Source organism: Bombina bombina, chromosome 1 (genome assembly GCF_027579735.1).
Source record: "Bombina bombina isolate aBomBom1 chromosome 1, aBomBom1.pri, whole genome shotgun sequence".
Lineage (NCBI taxonomy): Eukaryota > Metazoa > Chordata > Amphibia > Anura > Bombinatoridae > Bombina > Bombina bombina.
This window is the reverse complement of record NC_069499.1, coordinates 1,340,468,232-1,340,483,921: the sequence shown is the minus strand read 5'-3', so window position 1 is coordinate 1,340,483,921 and position 15,690 is coordinate 1,340,468,232. Positions and strand designations below refer to the sequence as shown.

Genomic DNA, 15,690 nt, shown 5'->3' with positions numbered 1-15,690 from the left:
CTTGTCTGCTTGTGCAATGCCTCTCCTGTTTATGCTAGCCCAATGGCACGCGAGTAGGGGATGTCAATCACTTTGAGCAAACGCATTCACAGTGATTTTAATCCGCCAGCTGTTTCTTAACTATTGGCTGCAAGGGCCTCCGAAGCAGCATCTGCAACTTGATAAATGGAGCCCTAGATTGGGACTATTGTCTAAAGAAAATTGACTCTACTGTTCAAATGATCTTTTTTATCCTTATTTCATCTGTCCATAAAGAATTGTGCAAGTGATGTGTTTAAAATGCTGGTGCATACTTAAATACACTCTTAAAACAGATTTTGATGCCTATTTAACAAATGTCTGTCGGACCTGATCCGACAGTGCGGATCAGTTCCGACAGACATCGCTGAATGTGGAGAGCAAAACGTTCTCCGTATTCAGCATTGCACCAGCAGCTCACAAGAGCTGCTGGTGCAAAGCCGCCCCCTGCAGACTCGCGGCCAATCGGCCGCCAGCAGGGGGGTGTCAATCAACCCAATCGCACTCGATCGGGTTGAATTGCGGCAATTCCTGTCCGCCTCATCAGAGCAGACGGACAGGGTTATAGAGCAGCGGTCTTTAGACCGCTGCTTCATAACTGGTGTTTCTGGAGGCTTGCAAGAAACACGGGTCCTCAAACTCCGTACGGAGCTTGATAGATAGGCCCCATAGCTTTAACTAGAGGCAATTTTGCTAATACAAGTATACTAAATAAAAATGCTTATTTTCAAAACCAGAGAAAGAAAAACCGAGGCGCCACAATGGCTATAGCCTGAGGAAACAGCCCTTACAGAGGCTGAGAAACGCGTCGCTTTTAATAAACACCAAACACTTGCTGTGTTTGGTGGAGTCTATCCAAATATCACTCTGCCCTTTTTTTTGGATATCACATCACTGTTTTCCTAGGTGTGCAGTAAGCTGTGGAGTACAGTCAGCTGGGAGGCTGTGAAATCCCAGCCTGCTCTTACTGCACCTGGAGGTGCTTCAAACTCTGTAAGTGCAATTATTTAACTTATACCTTATTTTCCCTGTCCAAATGGTATTGGGCTATGGTTGTTGGTTCTTTTACAGACAAGGAGACTACTATCTGATATGTTCCAGACCTGACACAACTGCTGGGTGTAATCAGTGAGCTGGACTACTGCAAAGTTCCAGCCTGCCTGAATAGCACCATTGGGTGCAATACTCTTGTGAGTATATCTCTTACAATATTAATTTACATCATCTTTTTTGGTGGTACTAGACCATTGTGGCGCCTCTGTTTTTCTTTCTCCAGATTGGCAAGTACCAGGATTCGAACATCCTTTGACAGAGAGCTGCCTGTTTCATATTTTATGGACTTTATGTTTAAGTTTGTTTTATTGTTTGATTTTGTTTTATCCTATGGGATTTTGTGTGTGTTTGGGCACAAATCTTTTTCATTTTATTCTTATTTTCAAAACCAAAATGCACCACTGTGCATTCCAATTTGGGCTGGAATATCCCTTTAAAGCTATTTTTGTTATTTTATTGTTTATTTTGTTTTCTTTTATATATTATTTGATTTGTTTGTTATTACTAAGTTTGTAAAACCATTTAAAAGTTATTTTTAAAAAAATCATATAATATTTTGTATATTAGAAACAATGGTTATTTGATATCAATCCTAGGTGGCATTTAAAATGAAACAACCTGATTACTTTAAATTATTCTGGTCCAGATTACAAGTGGTGTGTAATTGTTTGCGCGAGTTGCCATAAGATAACTCGCGCGCATATTACAAGTTGAAAGTAAACATGTTCGCTTGAGTGAAAACAAAAGACTGAAGATCTTGTGTAAAGGCTAAGGGATAAAAAATGTGCACCAAACACAACATAAATACATTGAAATAAACTGTTACACTCATATATACACTATCTGATAAAAAAAAAAATATTCATATAAAATTAAGATATAGTTTAAGACTTTGTAAAGCACTCCACTATTTCTTTGTTTTAGTCAGGGTGGATAAAAATCCATCATTTTGAAAAACAAAATGTATGCTTACCTGGTAAATTTCTTTCTTTCCTAGCATGGAGAGTCCACAAATACATTCTAATTACTAGTGGGAATTCAACTCCTGGCCAGCAAGAGGAGGCAAAGAACACCCCAGCAGAGCTGTTAAGTGTCACTCCCATTACCCATAATCCCCTGTCATTCGGCCAAAGGAAAATGGAAACAGAAGATGACACAAAGGTATAGAGGTGCCTGAGGTTTATAGGGTGAATTAAGGGCGGGTTGTGGACTCTCCATGCTAGGAAAGAAAGAAATTTATCAGGTAAGCATACATTTTGTTTTCTTTCCAATGGCATGGAGAGTCCACAAATCCATTCTAATTACTAGTGGGAACCAATACCCAAGCTAGAGGACACAGAATGGAAGGGAAAACAAGACAGGCAGACTTAAACAGAAGGTACCACCGCTTGAAGAACTATTCTCCCAAAAGAAGCCTCAGCCGAGGCAAAGGTATAAAATGTGTAGAATTTGGAAAAAGTATGCAATGAGGACCAAGTGGCCGCCTTGCAGATTTGCTCCACAAATGCTTCATTTTAGAAAGCCCAGGAAGAAGAGACAGCCCTAGTGGAATGAGCCATAATTCTCTCAGGAGGCTTTTGTCCAGCTGTCTCATATGCTAATCAGATAACACTTCTAAACCAGAGAGAAAGAGCAGTAGAAGTGGCCTTCTGACCCTTAGGCTTACCAGCGAAAGCAACGAACAGGGCAGTAGATTGCCGAAAATCTTTAGTTGCTTGTAGATAAAATTTTAGAGCATGCACAACATCCAGGTTGTGTAACAGACGTTCCTTCTGAGAAGAAGGATTCTGACAAAAGGAAGGAACAACAATTTCTTGATTTATGTTGTGATCCGATACCACTTTGGCAAGAAATCCCAATTTAGTACGAAGGACCGACTTATCCGCAAAATAAGGTAAGGGGAATCACACTGCAGAGCCGAAAGCTCGGAAACTCTGCGAGCAGACTAAATAGAAAATAGAAATAAAACTTTCCACAATAACAACTTAATATCAACCAAATGCATAGGCTCAAACGGAGACTGCTGCAAAACCTTTAGAACAAGGTAATGGCTCCAGGGGGGAGCAACAGGTTTAAACACAGGCCTGATTCTGACCAAGGCCTGAACAAAAGATTGAACATCTGGCAGATCTGCCAGATGTTTGTGCAAAAGAATAGACAGTGCAGAAATCTGACCCTTCAGAGTACTGACTGACAAACCTTTCCTCAGGCCCTCCTGAAGAAAGGACAGAATGTGAGGAACCCTCACCTGACTCACCCAATACAGGTATTTACGCCATACCTTATGGTAAATCTTACGAGTAACAGGCTTACAAGCCTGAAGCATAGTATCAATGACATTCTCAGAAAAACCACGCCTAGCCAAGACTAGGCGTTCAATCTCCAAGCAATCAGTTTCAGAGAATCTAGATTTAGGTGGAGGAAGGGACCCTGAACTTGAAGGTCCTTTCTCAGAGGAAACCTCCAAGGGGAAGAAATGACATCTTCACCAGATCCACAAACCAGATCCTGCGAGGCAGGCAGGAGCTATTAGAACCACAGACGCCCTCTCCTGTTTGATACTAGCAATGACTCGAGGAAGGAGAGTAAACAGGAGGAACAGGTACGCCAGACTGAAGTTCCAATGCACCTCCAGAGTGTCTATCAGAGCGGCTTGTGGATCACTTGATCCTGAACCGTACTTTGGCAGCTTGGCATTTAGACGTGACGCCATCAGATCCAACTCCAGAACTCCCCACCTGAGGTTTATCATTGTGAAAACCTCTGGATGGAGAGCCCACTCCCTGGGATAAAAGGTCTGCCTGCTCAGAAAATTCGCTTCCCAGTTGTCCACCCCTAGGATGTGGATGGCAGAGAGGAGGCAATCATGAGACTCCGCCCACTGGAGAATGCGAGTCACCTCCTTCATTGCTAAGGAACTCTGAGTTCCTCCCTGGTGTTTGATATATGCCACCTATGTGATGTTATCCGATTGAAATCTGATAAACCGAACCAAAGCTAGTTGAAGCCAGGCTGTTAAGGCATTGTAAATTGCACTCAATTTATGGGAAGAGAAGAGTCCAAAGACCCTGAGCCTTTAAAGAACCCCAAACTGCTCCCCAGCCTGAAAGTCGGGTGCCCGTGGTCATAATCACCCAGGATGGTCTCAGGAAGCATGTACCCTGAGACAGATGGTCCTGTGAAATCCACCAAGATAGAGAGTCTCTTGTTAGGGGATCCAGAGCTATCCTCTGTGTTAGGTCTGAGTGGTCTCCGTTCCATTGTCTGAGCATGAATAACTGTAGGGGTCTCAGATGAAACCGAGCAAATGGAATGATGTGCATGGAACCAACCATCAGACCAATTACTTCCATACACTGAGCCACAGATGGACAGGTAGAGGACTGAAGTGAAAGGCAAAAAGCAAGACGTTTGGATTTTCTGACCTCTGTCAGAAAAATCTTCATGGACAGAGAATCCATAACCTGGCACCAGAGAAATCTTCTCCAGATTCCCTTTCCCCCCGTGGGAACGTAGACAAGACAACAACATCTCTGTATGAGATCTTGCTAACTGAAAAGATGGCGCCTGAACCAAGATGTCATCCAGGTATAGCGCCACTGCTATTCCCTGAGATCTGACCACTGCCAAAAGGGCCCCCAGAATCTTTGTAAAAATTTGAGGAGCTGTAGCAAGGCCAAAGAGAAGGGCAACAAACTGGAAGTGTCTGTCCAGAAAGGCAAACCGCAGGAATTGGTGATGTTCCCTGTGTATGGGAACATAAAGATACGCGTCCTTCAGGTCTATGGTAGTCATGTACTGACCCTCCTGAACCAAGGGAAGAATTGAACCAATAGTCTCCATTTTGAAGGACGGATCTTGAGGAATTTGTTGAGACACTTGAGATCTAATATGGGTTTAAAAGTGCCCTCCTTCTTGCAAACCACAAAAAGGTTTGAATAAAATCCTTGACCCTGTTCCGCTACGGGAACTGTGACAATGACTCCCAGATCAGATAGGTCGTTTACGCAGTTTAAGAAGACCTCTCTCTTCACCTGGTTTGCCCCTTCATGCTGACTTAGATTCAGAGGAAGATTTTGTGGTTTGCTTCCCCTTATTCCAAGACTGACTGGACCTCTAAGAGATTCTGGATTGCTCCGGTTTGGAGGAGGAAGAAGAAGATTTTTGTCCCTTGAATTTGCGAAAAGAATGAAAATTAGAATTTTGGTGACCCTTAGGTCTAGCCTTCTTGTCCTGAGTTAGGAAAGATCCCTTTCAACCAATAATTTTGGAAATAATCTCAGCCAGACCAGGAACAAATAAAGTCTTGCCCTTAAAGGGTAAAGACCGAAGTTTGGATTTGGATGTTACATCTGCAGACCAAGATTTTAACCACAGAGCTCTGCGAGCTAGAACCGCAAGGCTAGAAATCTCGGCTCCCAATAAAAGTATTAGCCAGCTTGATCCTATCCTGGATCTTCTCTATAGTAGTCTCTTCAGAAATTAGGTCGGACAAGGAATTGCACCAATAAGATGCTGCACCTGCAACCGTAGCAATACTTGCAACTGTTGCCATTGTCAACCCTGATGAATGTACATCTTTCTGAAGTAAGCTTCCAGCTTCTAATCCATGGGATCCTTGAAAGAAGAACTATTCTCAAGAGGGTTAGTAGTTCTTTTGGCTAGAGTAGTAATAGTGCCCTCTACCTTAGGTACAGTGCGCCATGAGTCACAAACAGAGTCAGCAACAGGAAACATCTTTTTGAAAACTGGAGACTGGGAAAAGGGAATTTACGGGCTTTCCCATTCCTGTATTATAATTTCCGACATACAGTCTGGAACTGGGAATACCTCTACAGATGAAGGTTTGACATCAAACACTCTGTTAAGCTTATTAGACTTCTTAGGAGTCTCAGCAACAGTAGAGTCAGAGTCCTCCAAAGTAGCCAGGACCTCCATCAAGAGCAATCAGAGGTGCTCCCGCTTAAATCTAAAATGTACCTCCTCTGGATCTTCAGTACTAGCCACCACAGTCTCAGAGTCAAAAATTTCGCTCTCAGAAGCCACTGAGGAATTATCTTCATCAGATAACTGAGAGAGACTGACTAACGCAGACTTAGCAGAGTCAGAACTCTTAGCATGAGATATGTTCTTAGATTTCCTCTTTCTCTTACCAGCCATAGGGAAGGCTGATAAGGCTGCAGAAACCACAGAAGTTAGTTGTGCATTAAGGTCTCCTGGTAAATAAACAATTGTTGAGAGGAACCACAGGTCACTGCATGTGAAACTGCAAAAGCTTGGGACGTTTGAGGAGAAAGATAAGGCATGGCACGGACAACATTATCCTGAGAGACAAAATGGCTCAGAGGGGGACTCCTTGTCTCTATACAACAATGTTTTATTTAAGCATGTGGAACACAATTGCACAGGGGAAACAATTTGAGCCTCCAAGCAAAATAAACACTTATCAAAATTAACCGCTAAATTTGAATCAGTGTCCATAATGGAAATAAAGATTCCCACAAGAAACTAACAAAAATCTCAGATATAATAAAGAGATGGATTGTACCTTTAAATAAAACAAAATTAATTATAGAAATCTGCTTTAATTTTACTTAGCCCTCTATAACCTCAGCTTCTGCTGAGGGCTTAACGCACCGGAGACCGGAGTGAATCCCCACTGATAGTAAGAAGGCTAAGGACTCGATCCTGCTAGTTCACACTGTCTAACTGAGGAAAAAATAACTTTCAGAGCTGTTGTTACTAATTTAACAGCAGTGTAGCTAGAATCAACCTGAAGAACTCCGCACTCCGATTGGTAGAATTCAAGCCGAGTCAGAAGCGGAGAGCGGTCATGTGACCGCATCAGGCAAAAATAAAGTGTGCAATAAATACAAAGCACGCAAAGGATTGCACTCACTACCGGGTAAAAATTAAAATGGCAGATATCTGTTTGGACGTTAGTCCAAAAACATAACATCTCCCAGCCTAACTATGACCAACTATACTATTCCTGTCACATAAATACTACCTACATAGTAAAATTTTATGAAATACATTTTCAATCCCCTCACAGAGCCGGCCTCATCAGAAAAAGGGATACAAAAATGAACCCTTTATCTCCCTAATGCAGTTTCAGTGCCCTGACAAGCTACCCAAAACATATGTCTCATAAAGAGAAATAAAATCCAAAGATAGAGTCCATAGAGGAGTTACCCTCAACAGTGCTAAAGCCTTCAAACCTAAAAGGAAGATAGTACTTACCTGTGGATCCAGCTGCAGGGCAGAAAGCAGCTTCTTAGGTGTAACAGATTCACCAATTTCTGACAGGGACCTGTAGAAAAAGTAAAACAGAGTAACCAACCCTGGTTTTCTATAAAAGGAGTAGCATTAATGTTAGAAATAAAGCAAGGAATACCTTGCTGCATTCTAACTACTAAAAGCCACCATTACTCTTACTAAACAAAATTACATGGACACAGCATAGCCCCAATCCTTGCTTGCAGGGAAAAGTACCCATAAAAGGATTAAATATCTTCAGACACCATCTTTGCACATCCTCCCGATGTTCAAGGCAAAGAATGACTGGGGATTATGGGTAATGGGAGTGACACTTAACAGCTCTGCTGGGGTGTTCTTTACCTCCTGAATTGAATTCCTACTAGTAATTAGAATGGATTTGTGGACTCTTCATGCCATTGAAAATAAAGCAAGCTCTTTCTATATGCCCTTCACTGCATAATTTATAACAAACTAATCTTTGTAAATTTCGTAATCTGATAACAATACTACTATCATTCTTAGTTACTCAAAGACACTTAAGAATTTGAAAACATAGGGGCATATTTAACAATGTGCGAGCGGACATGATACGAAGTAGCGTATTATGTCCGCCGCACATCGATAAATGCCGACAGCATACGCTGTTGGCATTTATCATTGCACCAGCAGTTCTTGTAAACTGCTGGTGCAATGCCGCCCCCTGCAGATTCACGCTAGCAGGGGGTGTCAATCAACCCGATCGTATTCGATCAGGTTGATTTCTGTCCGCTGCCTCAGAACTGGCGGACAAGTTATGGAGCAGCGGTCTTTAGACCACCTGCTTCATAACTTCTGTTTCCAGGCTCGCCGGAAACAAGGGGCATCAAGATCCATATGGAGCTTGATAAATATGCCCCCATGACTGTATCTGGTGATTTGTCCATCAAATATCAAACTTCAATTATCATCAAATATTGTAAGATGTTACTATCTATACTATGGGGCCGATTTATCAAGTGTCTGGCGGACATGATCCGCTGTAGTGAATCATGTCCGCCAGACATTGATAAATGCTGACAGCATACGCTGTCGGCATTTATGATTGCACAAGCAGTTCTAGTGAACTGCTTGTGCAATGCCGCCCCCTGCAGACTCGCGGCCAGGGGGTGTCAATCAACCCTATCGTATTCGATCGGGCGGATTGATGTCTTCCGTCTCAGAGGAGGCGTACAAGCTAAGGAGCAGCACTCATATGACCATTTCTTCTTAACTCCTGTTTCCGCCACGTGGAAACAGGGGTATACGGCCCCATTTGGGCTGTGATAAATCGGCCCCTTAATGTTATCACTCCTTTGACAGAAGGTCAGCTACTTAGCTTTATACTACTTTCTTTACATTTTAAGCATAATATAAGCCATCTTGCTCTATCTACTCTCTTACCTAACCATATTGGTCATAACTAAGTAAATTTTAATTTGTGTAATAACATGAGACAGACTGCTTATTGATATTAGTTACATTTTATTGTTTTGTATTTTTTTTTCTTTATTCACTTGTGTTGCATTTTTAAAAACAATTTTATAAAACTAATAAACTCAACAAAAAAATCAATCATTTTCAAAAAATCAATACATTTTTAAAATGTGTGTATTTAAATCAGATTTTTTTTTTTTTAATTTTTTGTTTAAATCAGACCTTTTTGTTTTTTTTATTTAAATCAGATTTTTTTTTTTTTTTTTTAAATAAAATGCTTTTTGAGGAAAAATCTATCTAAAGATACATTAAAATCCAAAAGGTATCCATCCTGAAACACGGATTCATTTTTAATTAGGTAGCATGATGCTGTATTTTCACGGCTTTAATGTTTATTTTTTGTGTCATGCTTTCCCCCGAGGTCATATAGAGCATTTTCTATCAAGAAGATATTATCACATATTTTTATTTTTGTAGTTCTCAAAACTGTGAATTTGTGCCTGCAGAAATAACACGCCTCTTCTTTAGAGCAAACATTTTATAAAATAAGTTGAGAAATAGAGGCCCATTTATCAAGCTCCGTATGGAGGAGCTTGTAAGCCCGTGTTTCTGGCGAGTCTTCAGACTCGCCAGAAACAGCAGTTATGAAGCAGCGGTCTAAAGACCGCTGCTCCATAACCGTGTCCGCCTGCCCTGAGCAGGTGGACAGGAATCGGCACAATTCAACCCGATCGAGTACGATCGGGTTGATTGACACCTTCCTGCTGGCGGCCAAGATGATTGGCCGCGAGTCTCCAGAGGGCGGTGTTGCACCAGCAGCTCTTGTGAGCTGCTGGTGCAATGTTAAATGCGGAGAGCGTATTGCTCTCCGCATTCAGCGAGGTCTTGCACACCTGATCCGTCAGATCAGGTCCGCAAGACCTTTGATACATAGGCCTCATAGACTATAAAGGGACATAAATACAACATTTTTCTCTCATGATTGAGATACAGCATACAATTTTTAGATTTACTTATTTTATCAGATTTGCTTCAATCTCTAGGTATTCATTGTTGAAGGAGAGCAATGCTCTACTGGGAGCTAGCTGAGCACATTGGGTAAGCTAATGACAAGCAGCTAGCTCACAGCAGTGCATTGCTCCTGAGCCTACCTATGTATGCTTTTCCACAATGGATACCAAGAGAACGTAGCAAATTAGATGAGAAAAGTAAATTGGAAAGTTGTTATAAAATTTCATGTTCTATCTGAATCATTAAAGTTTAAAGGGATAGAAAAGTCAAAATTAAAACTTGCATGATTCTGGCAGAGCATGTCATTTTAAGACACATTTTTAAACTCCCTTCTATTTTCAAATGTGAATTGTTCTTTCGGTATCCCTTGTTGAAAAAGAATATGCACATAACCTACATTAAGTGGAGCTAGCTGCTGATTGGTGCCTGCACACATTTGTCTCTTGTGATTGGTTAACTAGATGTGTTCAGCTAGCTGCCAGTAGTGTAGTGCTGTTCCTAGAGCAAAGGATAACACGATTAAGCAAATTTGATAATAGAAGTAGAAAGTGGAAAGTTGTTTAAAATTGTATGTTCTACCCAAAACATGAAAGAAAAATTTGGGGTTTTCTATCCCTTTAATTTAAATGACTTTATTGTCCCTATAATGCCACTGATCGCTTTCAATTTTTTATACAGAGAATCAAGCCTTATTAAGTTTCAAGAAGAGCAATGAATAGAAAATAGTTTGGAGTGTGAAAAGATCTGCACAAGGACCTTATTGTAAGGGGGAGGGGCAAGCATTAAATATTAAATACAATCTTATTGTTTTAGGTAAATAAAACCATTTAAATTGTTTTTACTAAGGTAATGTTTTTTTTCTTTAGTTAAAGGGACAGTCTACAAACTAACGGCTAGATTTAGAGTTTTGCAGCCAAAGGGGTACGTTAGCTAAGCGTGTTTTTTTCCCCCTGCACCTTTTAAATAACGCTGGTATTGAGAGTTCTCTGAAGGGCTGCGTTAGGCTCCAAAAAGGGAGCGTACAGGCATATTTACCGCCGCTTCAACTCTCAATACCAGCGTTGCTTACGGTAGCGGCTAGCTTGAAAAACGTGCTCGTGCACGATTCCCCCATAGGAAACAATGGGGCAGTTTTGGCTGAAAAAAACCTAACACCTGCAAAAAAGCAGCGTTCAGCTCCTAACGCAGCCCCATTGTTTCCTATGGGGAAACAGTTTCTAAGTCTGCACCTAACACTCTAACATGAACCCCGAGTCTAAACACCCCTAACCGTACACTTATTAACCCCTAATCTGCCGCCCCCGCTATCACTGACCCCTGCATATTATTATTAACCCCTAATCTGCCGCTCCGGACACCGCGCAGCCTACATTATACCTATGTACGCCTAATCTGCTGCCCACAACATCGCCGACCCCTATATTATATTTATTAACCCCTAATCTGCCCCCCCCAACGTCGCCACTACCTTACCTACACTTATTAACCCCTAATCCGCCGACCGGACCTCGCCACTATAATAAATGTATTAACACCTAAACCGCCTCACTCCCACCTCGCAAACCCTATAATAAATTTTATTAACCCCTAATCTGCCCTCCCTAACATCTGCGACACCTAACTTCAAGTATTAACCCCTAATCTGACGAGCGGACCTCGCCGCTACTCTTATAAATGTATCAACCCCTAAAGCTAAGTCTAACGCTAACCTTAACACCCCCCTAAGTTAAATATAATTTTATTCTAACGAAATAAATTAATAAAATTAATCCTTTTTAAAGCTAAATACTTACCTGTAAAATAAACCCTAATATAGCTACAATATAACTAATAGTTACATTGTAGCTATTTTAGGATTTATATTTATTTTACAGGCAACTTTGTATTTATTTTAACCAGGTACAATAGCTATTAAATAGTTATTTACTATTTAATAGCTACCTAGTTAAAATAATTACAAAATTACCTGTAAAATAAATCCTAGCCTAAGTTACAATTAAACCTAACACTACACTATCAATAAATTAATTAACTAAACTACCTACAATTACCTACCATTAAATCAACTAAACTAAATTACAAAAAAAACAAACACTAAATTACAGAAAATAAAAAAAATTACAAGAATTTTAAACTAATTACACCTACTCTAAGCCCCCTAAAAAAATAACAAAGCCCCCCAAAATAAAAAAAATGCCCTACCCTAATCTAAAATAAAAAGTTAACAGCTCTATTACCTTACCAGCCCTTAAAAGGGCTTTTTGCGGGGCATGCCCCAAAGAAATCAGCTCTTTTGCCTGTAAAAAAAACATACAATACCCCCCCAACATTACAACCCACCACCCACATACCCCTAATCTAACCCACCCAAACCCCCCTTAAAAAACCTAACACTAAGCCCCTGAAGATCTTCCTACCTTGTCTTCACCCAGCCGGGTACCATCCGATCCGTCCAGAAGAGGGTCCGAAGTCTTCATCCTATCCGGCCAGAAGAGGTCCTCCAGAGGGTCGAAAGTCTTCATCCAGGTGGCATCTTCTATCTGCTTACATCCGGAGCGGAGCAGGTCCATCTTGAAGCAGCCGGCGCGGATGCATAATCTTCTAACGACGTCCTAACACCGAATGAAGGTTCCTTTAAATGACGTCATCCAAGATGGCATCCCTCGAATTCCGATTGGCTGATAGGATTCTATCAGCCAATCAGAATTAAGGTAGGAAAAATCTGATTGGCTGATTGAATCAGCCAATCAGATTCAAGTTCAATCGGATTGGCTGATCCAATCAGCTAATCAGATTGAGCTCGCATTCTATTGGCTGATCGGAACAGCCAATCCGATTGAACTTGAATCTGATTGGCTGATTCAATCAGCCAATCAGATTTTTCCTACCTTAATTCCGATTGGCTGATAGAATCCTATCAGCCAATCGGAATTCGAGGGACGCCATCTTGGATGACGTCCCTTAAAGGAACCTTCATTCGGTGTTAGGACGTTGTTAGAAGAGGATGGATCCGCGCCGGCTGCTTCCGGATGGAAGAGGATAGAAGATGCCGCCTGGATGAAGACTTCCGACCCTCTGGAGGACCTCTTCTGGCCGGATAGGATGAAGACTTCGGACCCTCTTCTGGACGGATCGGATGGTACCTGGCTGGGTGAAGACAAGGTAGGAAGATCTTCAGGGGCTTAGTGTTAGGTTTTTTAAGGGGGGTTTGGGTGGGTTAGATTAGGGGTATGTGGGTGGTGGGTTGTAATGTTGGGGGGTATTGTATGTTTTTTTTTACAGGCAAAAGAGCTGAATTCTTTGGGGCATGCCCCGCAAAAAGCCATTTTAAGGGCTGGTAAGGTAATAGAGCTGTTAACTTTTTATTTTAGATTAGGGTAGGGCATTTTTTTTTATTTTGGGGGGCTTTGTTATTTTTTTAGGGGGCTTATGGTAGGTGTAATTAGTTTAAAATTCTTGTAATCTTTTTTTATTTTCTGTAATTTAGTGTTTGTTTTTTTTGTAATTTAGTTTAGTTGATTTAATTGTAGGTAATTGTAGGTAGTTTAGTTAATTAATTTATTGATAGTGCAGTGTTAGGTTTAATTGTAACTTAGGTTAGGATTTATTTAATAGCTATTGTACCTGGTAAAATAATTACAAAACTACCTGTAAAATAAATCCTTAACGCTGGTTTTGACGGCTAACGCAGAACTCTAAATCTAGGCGTAAAACTGTTATTGTTTTAAAAGATAGATAACGCCTTTACTACCCATTCCCCAGCTTTGCCCAACCAAATATACTTTATAACATTTAAACCTCTAAATGTCTGCCTGTTTCTAAACCACTACAGACAGCCTCTTATCACATGCTTTTTTATTAGCTTTTCACAACAGGAGACTACTAGTTCATGTGGGCCATATAGATAAAACATTGTTTTAATGCCCGAGGAGTTATTTAAGATTTAGCACAATACAATACTAAATGCAAGTCCATAGATAATAAATAAAAAGTCATGTGATCAGGGGGCTGTCAGAAGATACTTAGATACAAGGTAATCACAGAGGTAAAAAGTATATTAATATATCTCTGTTGGTTATGCAAACCTAAGGAATGGGTAATAAAGGGATTATCTATCTTTTAAAACAATAAAAATTATATTGTAGACTGTCCCTTTGAATAAAACTATTTGGATTAGTATTATTAAGGTTATTTTTCTCCTATCAAAAAATACAGCTGAAAAGTTGATTAAATATCAACCTATTAAACTAAAAATAGCTGCCCTCCCGATAATTTAATTAATTACTTTCAATGATCTATCTATGTATTATTAATGGTATATAAGCAAATCAGTAATTGTCTTACATAACAGGAAAAATAATCTGAAACAGTATTATAAAAATGAAACCTTGATTTAAATTGATTTAAAGGGACACTGAACCCAATTTTTTTCTTTTGAGATTCAGATAGAGCATACAATTTTAAGCAACTTTCTAATTTACTCCTATTATCAAATTTTCTTAATTTTCTTTGTATCTTTATTTGAAATGCAAGAATGTAAGTTTAGATGCCGGCCCATTTTTGGTGAACAACCAGGGTTGTTCTTGCCGATTGGTGAATAAATTCATCCACCAATTAAAAAGTTATGTCCACAGGTCTGAACCAAAAAAAAGCTTAGATGCCTTATTTTTCAAATAAAGATAGCAAGAGAACAAAGACAAATTGATAATAGGTGTAAATTAGAAAGTTGCTTAAAATTGCATGCTCTATCAGAATCACGAAAGAAAAAAATTTGGTTCAGTGTCCCTTTAAATCGAGTCTTACTGACTAGTGATTTAAATCGTGATCTTAGTGCACCTTTGGAATAGTGCTCAAGCAAAAGCCAGGACCTGAATTTTGTAGAGCACCTCACAAGAGCATATTAGATAAGGCATTTAGCACGGCTGTGCTATCTGACCTCCATATGTTATCACACCCTAGGCTTTCAATTGAGTGCTAAGATTTTACTTTCCACTAATATGGAAGTAAAAATGGGAGCACTATCGATTGCACTCTAGCATTGTTATCACACCATAGCATTACAATTTTTACGCTCCACTTGTAATCTTAGCCATTAAACTTTTAATTTTTGAGAGAGTGATCCACCATAAATCATTTCCGTTGTACATAGTTGTGTAACTAAGTTTTACAGTGTAGGGCTAAGCAAAATGGTTTCACAAGAACAAGCAAAGTCTGCAGTGCACTGTGGGATGAAATTATTATTCAGCCATTACAAGGAATATGCTTTAAATCAGGTCTGGATGAATTCCTTTGAAGGATGTAGAGATTCCAAGCATACATCCCTTGTTTAAACTCCTTCAAATGAGATCATGTTGCTGAAAGCTTAACTGAGAATCAGATCCCTTACCCTCTCTTGGATAAAGGGACAACATGGGGCATGGGACCAGCAGCCAAGGCACAGCATTCAGAAGTGTTTAACAAGGGGAAGTAGAGGGACATGCAATGCTCAGAGGACAAGGGACGCAGACAGCAGAGCAAGGGAAAGAGGAGGAAGCGCACAGGGTACCTGCTGCAGTACTTGCACTCTGTCTCCGATCCTTCAGGGACGCAACTAAGTGAGAGAGACGAGGAAAGGAAAAGAGGAGGACAGAGCAAAATACAGAAGCAAGAAGAATCAAAGGAGAAACAACAAAGGCAGAGGAAAATGAAACCAAGTAAAAGGACACGGAAAGAGAGAAAAAACAGAATAAATGATAAGTATGGGGACAGAAAAAACCCCATAGATATCCCAAAGAGAGAGAGTGAAAAATAAATAAAAAGATACAAGTGGAGGAAAACACAGACATGGGCAGGAGCCGCAGAACACGACACAAACAGATGGGAAGAAGATTGAGAGAGAGACAAAGGGAAGAAAAA

The 15,690-nt window shown here is 40.3% G+C and overlaps 1 protein-coding gene across 6 annotated transcripts in view; it reads right to left on the bottom strand.

Moving 5' to 3' along the window:
* Nucleotides 1–15,690, bottom strand: part of NDRG4 (NDRG family member 4) — a 312,038-nt gene that overhangs the window by 2,580 nt on the left and 293,768 nt on the right. For 5 of the 6 annotated variants that reach the window (XM_053702558.1, XM_053702544.1, XM_053702536.1 and 2 more), the window contains one exon: nt 15,341–15,385. The exons of the other annotated variant lie outside the window; for it this stretch is intronic. In XM_053702558.1, the coding sequence (XP_053558533.1) occupies nt 15,341–15,385 (45 nt within the window). The remainder of the gene's footprint in view (nt 1–15,340; nt 15,386–15,690) is intronic. 6 annotated transcript variants of the gene reach the window in all.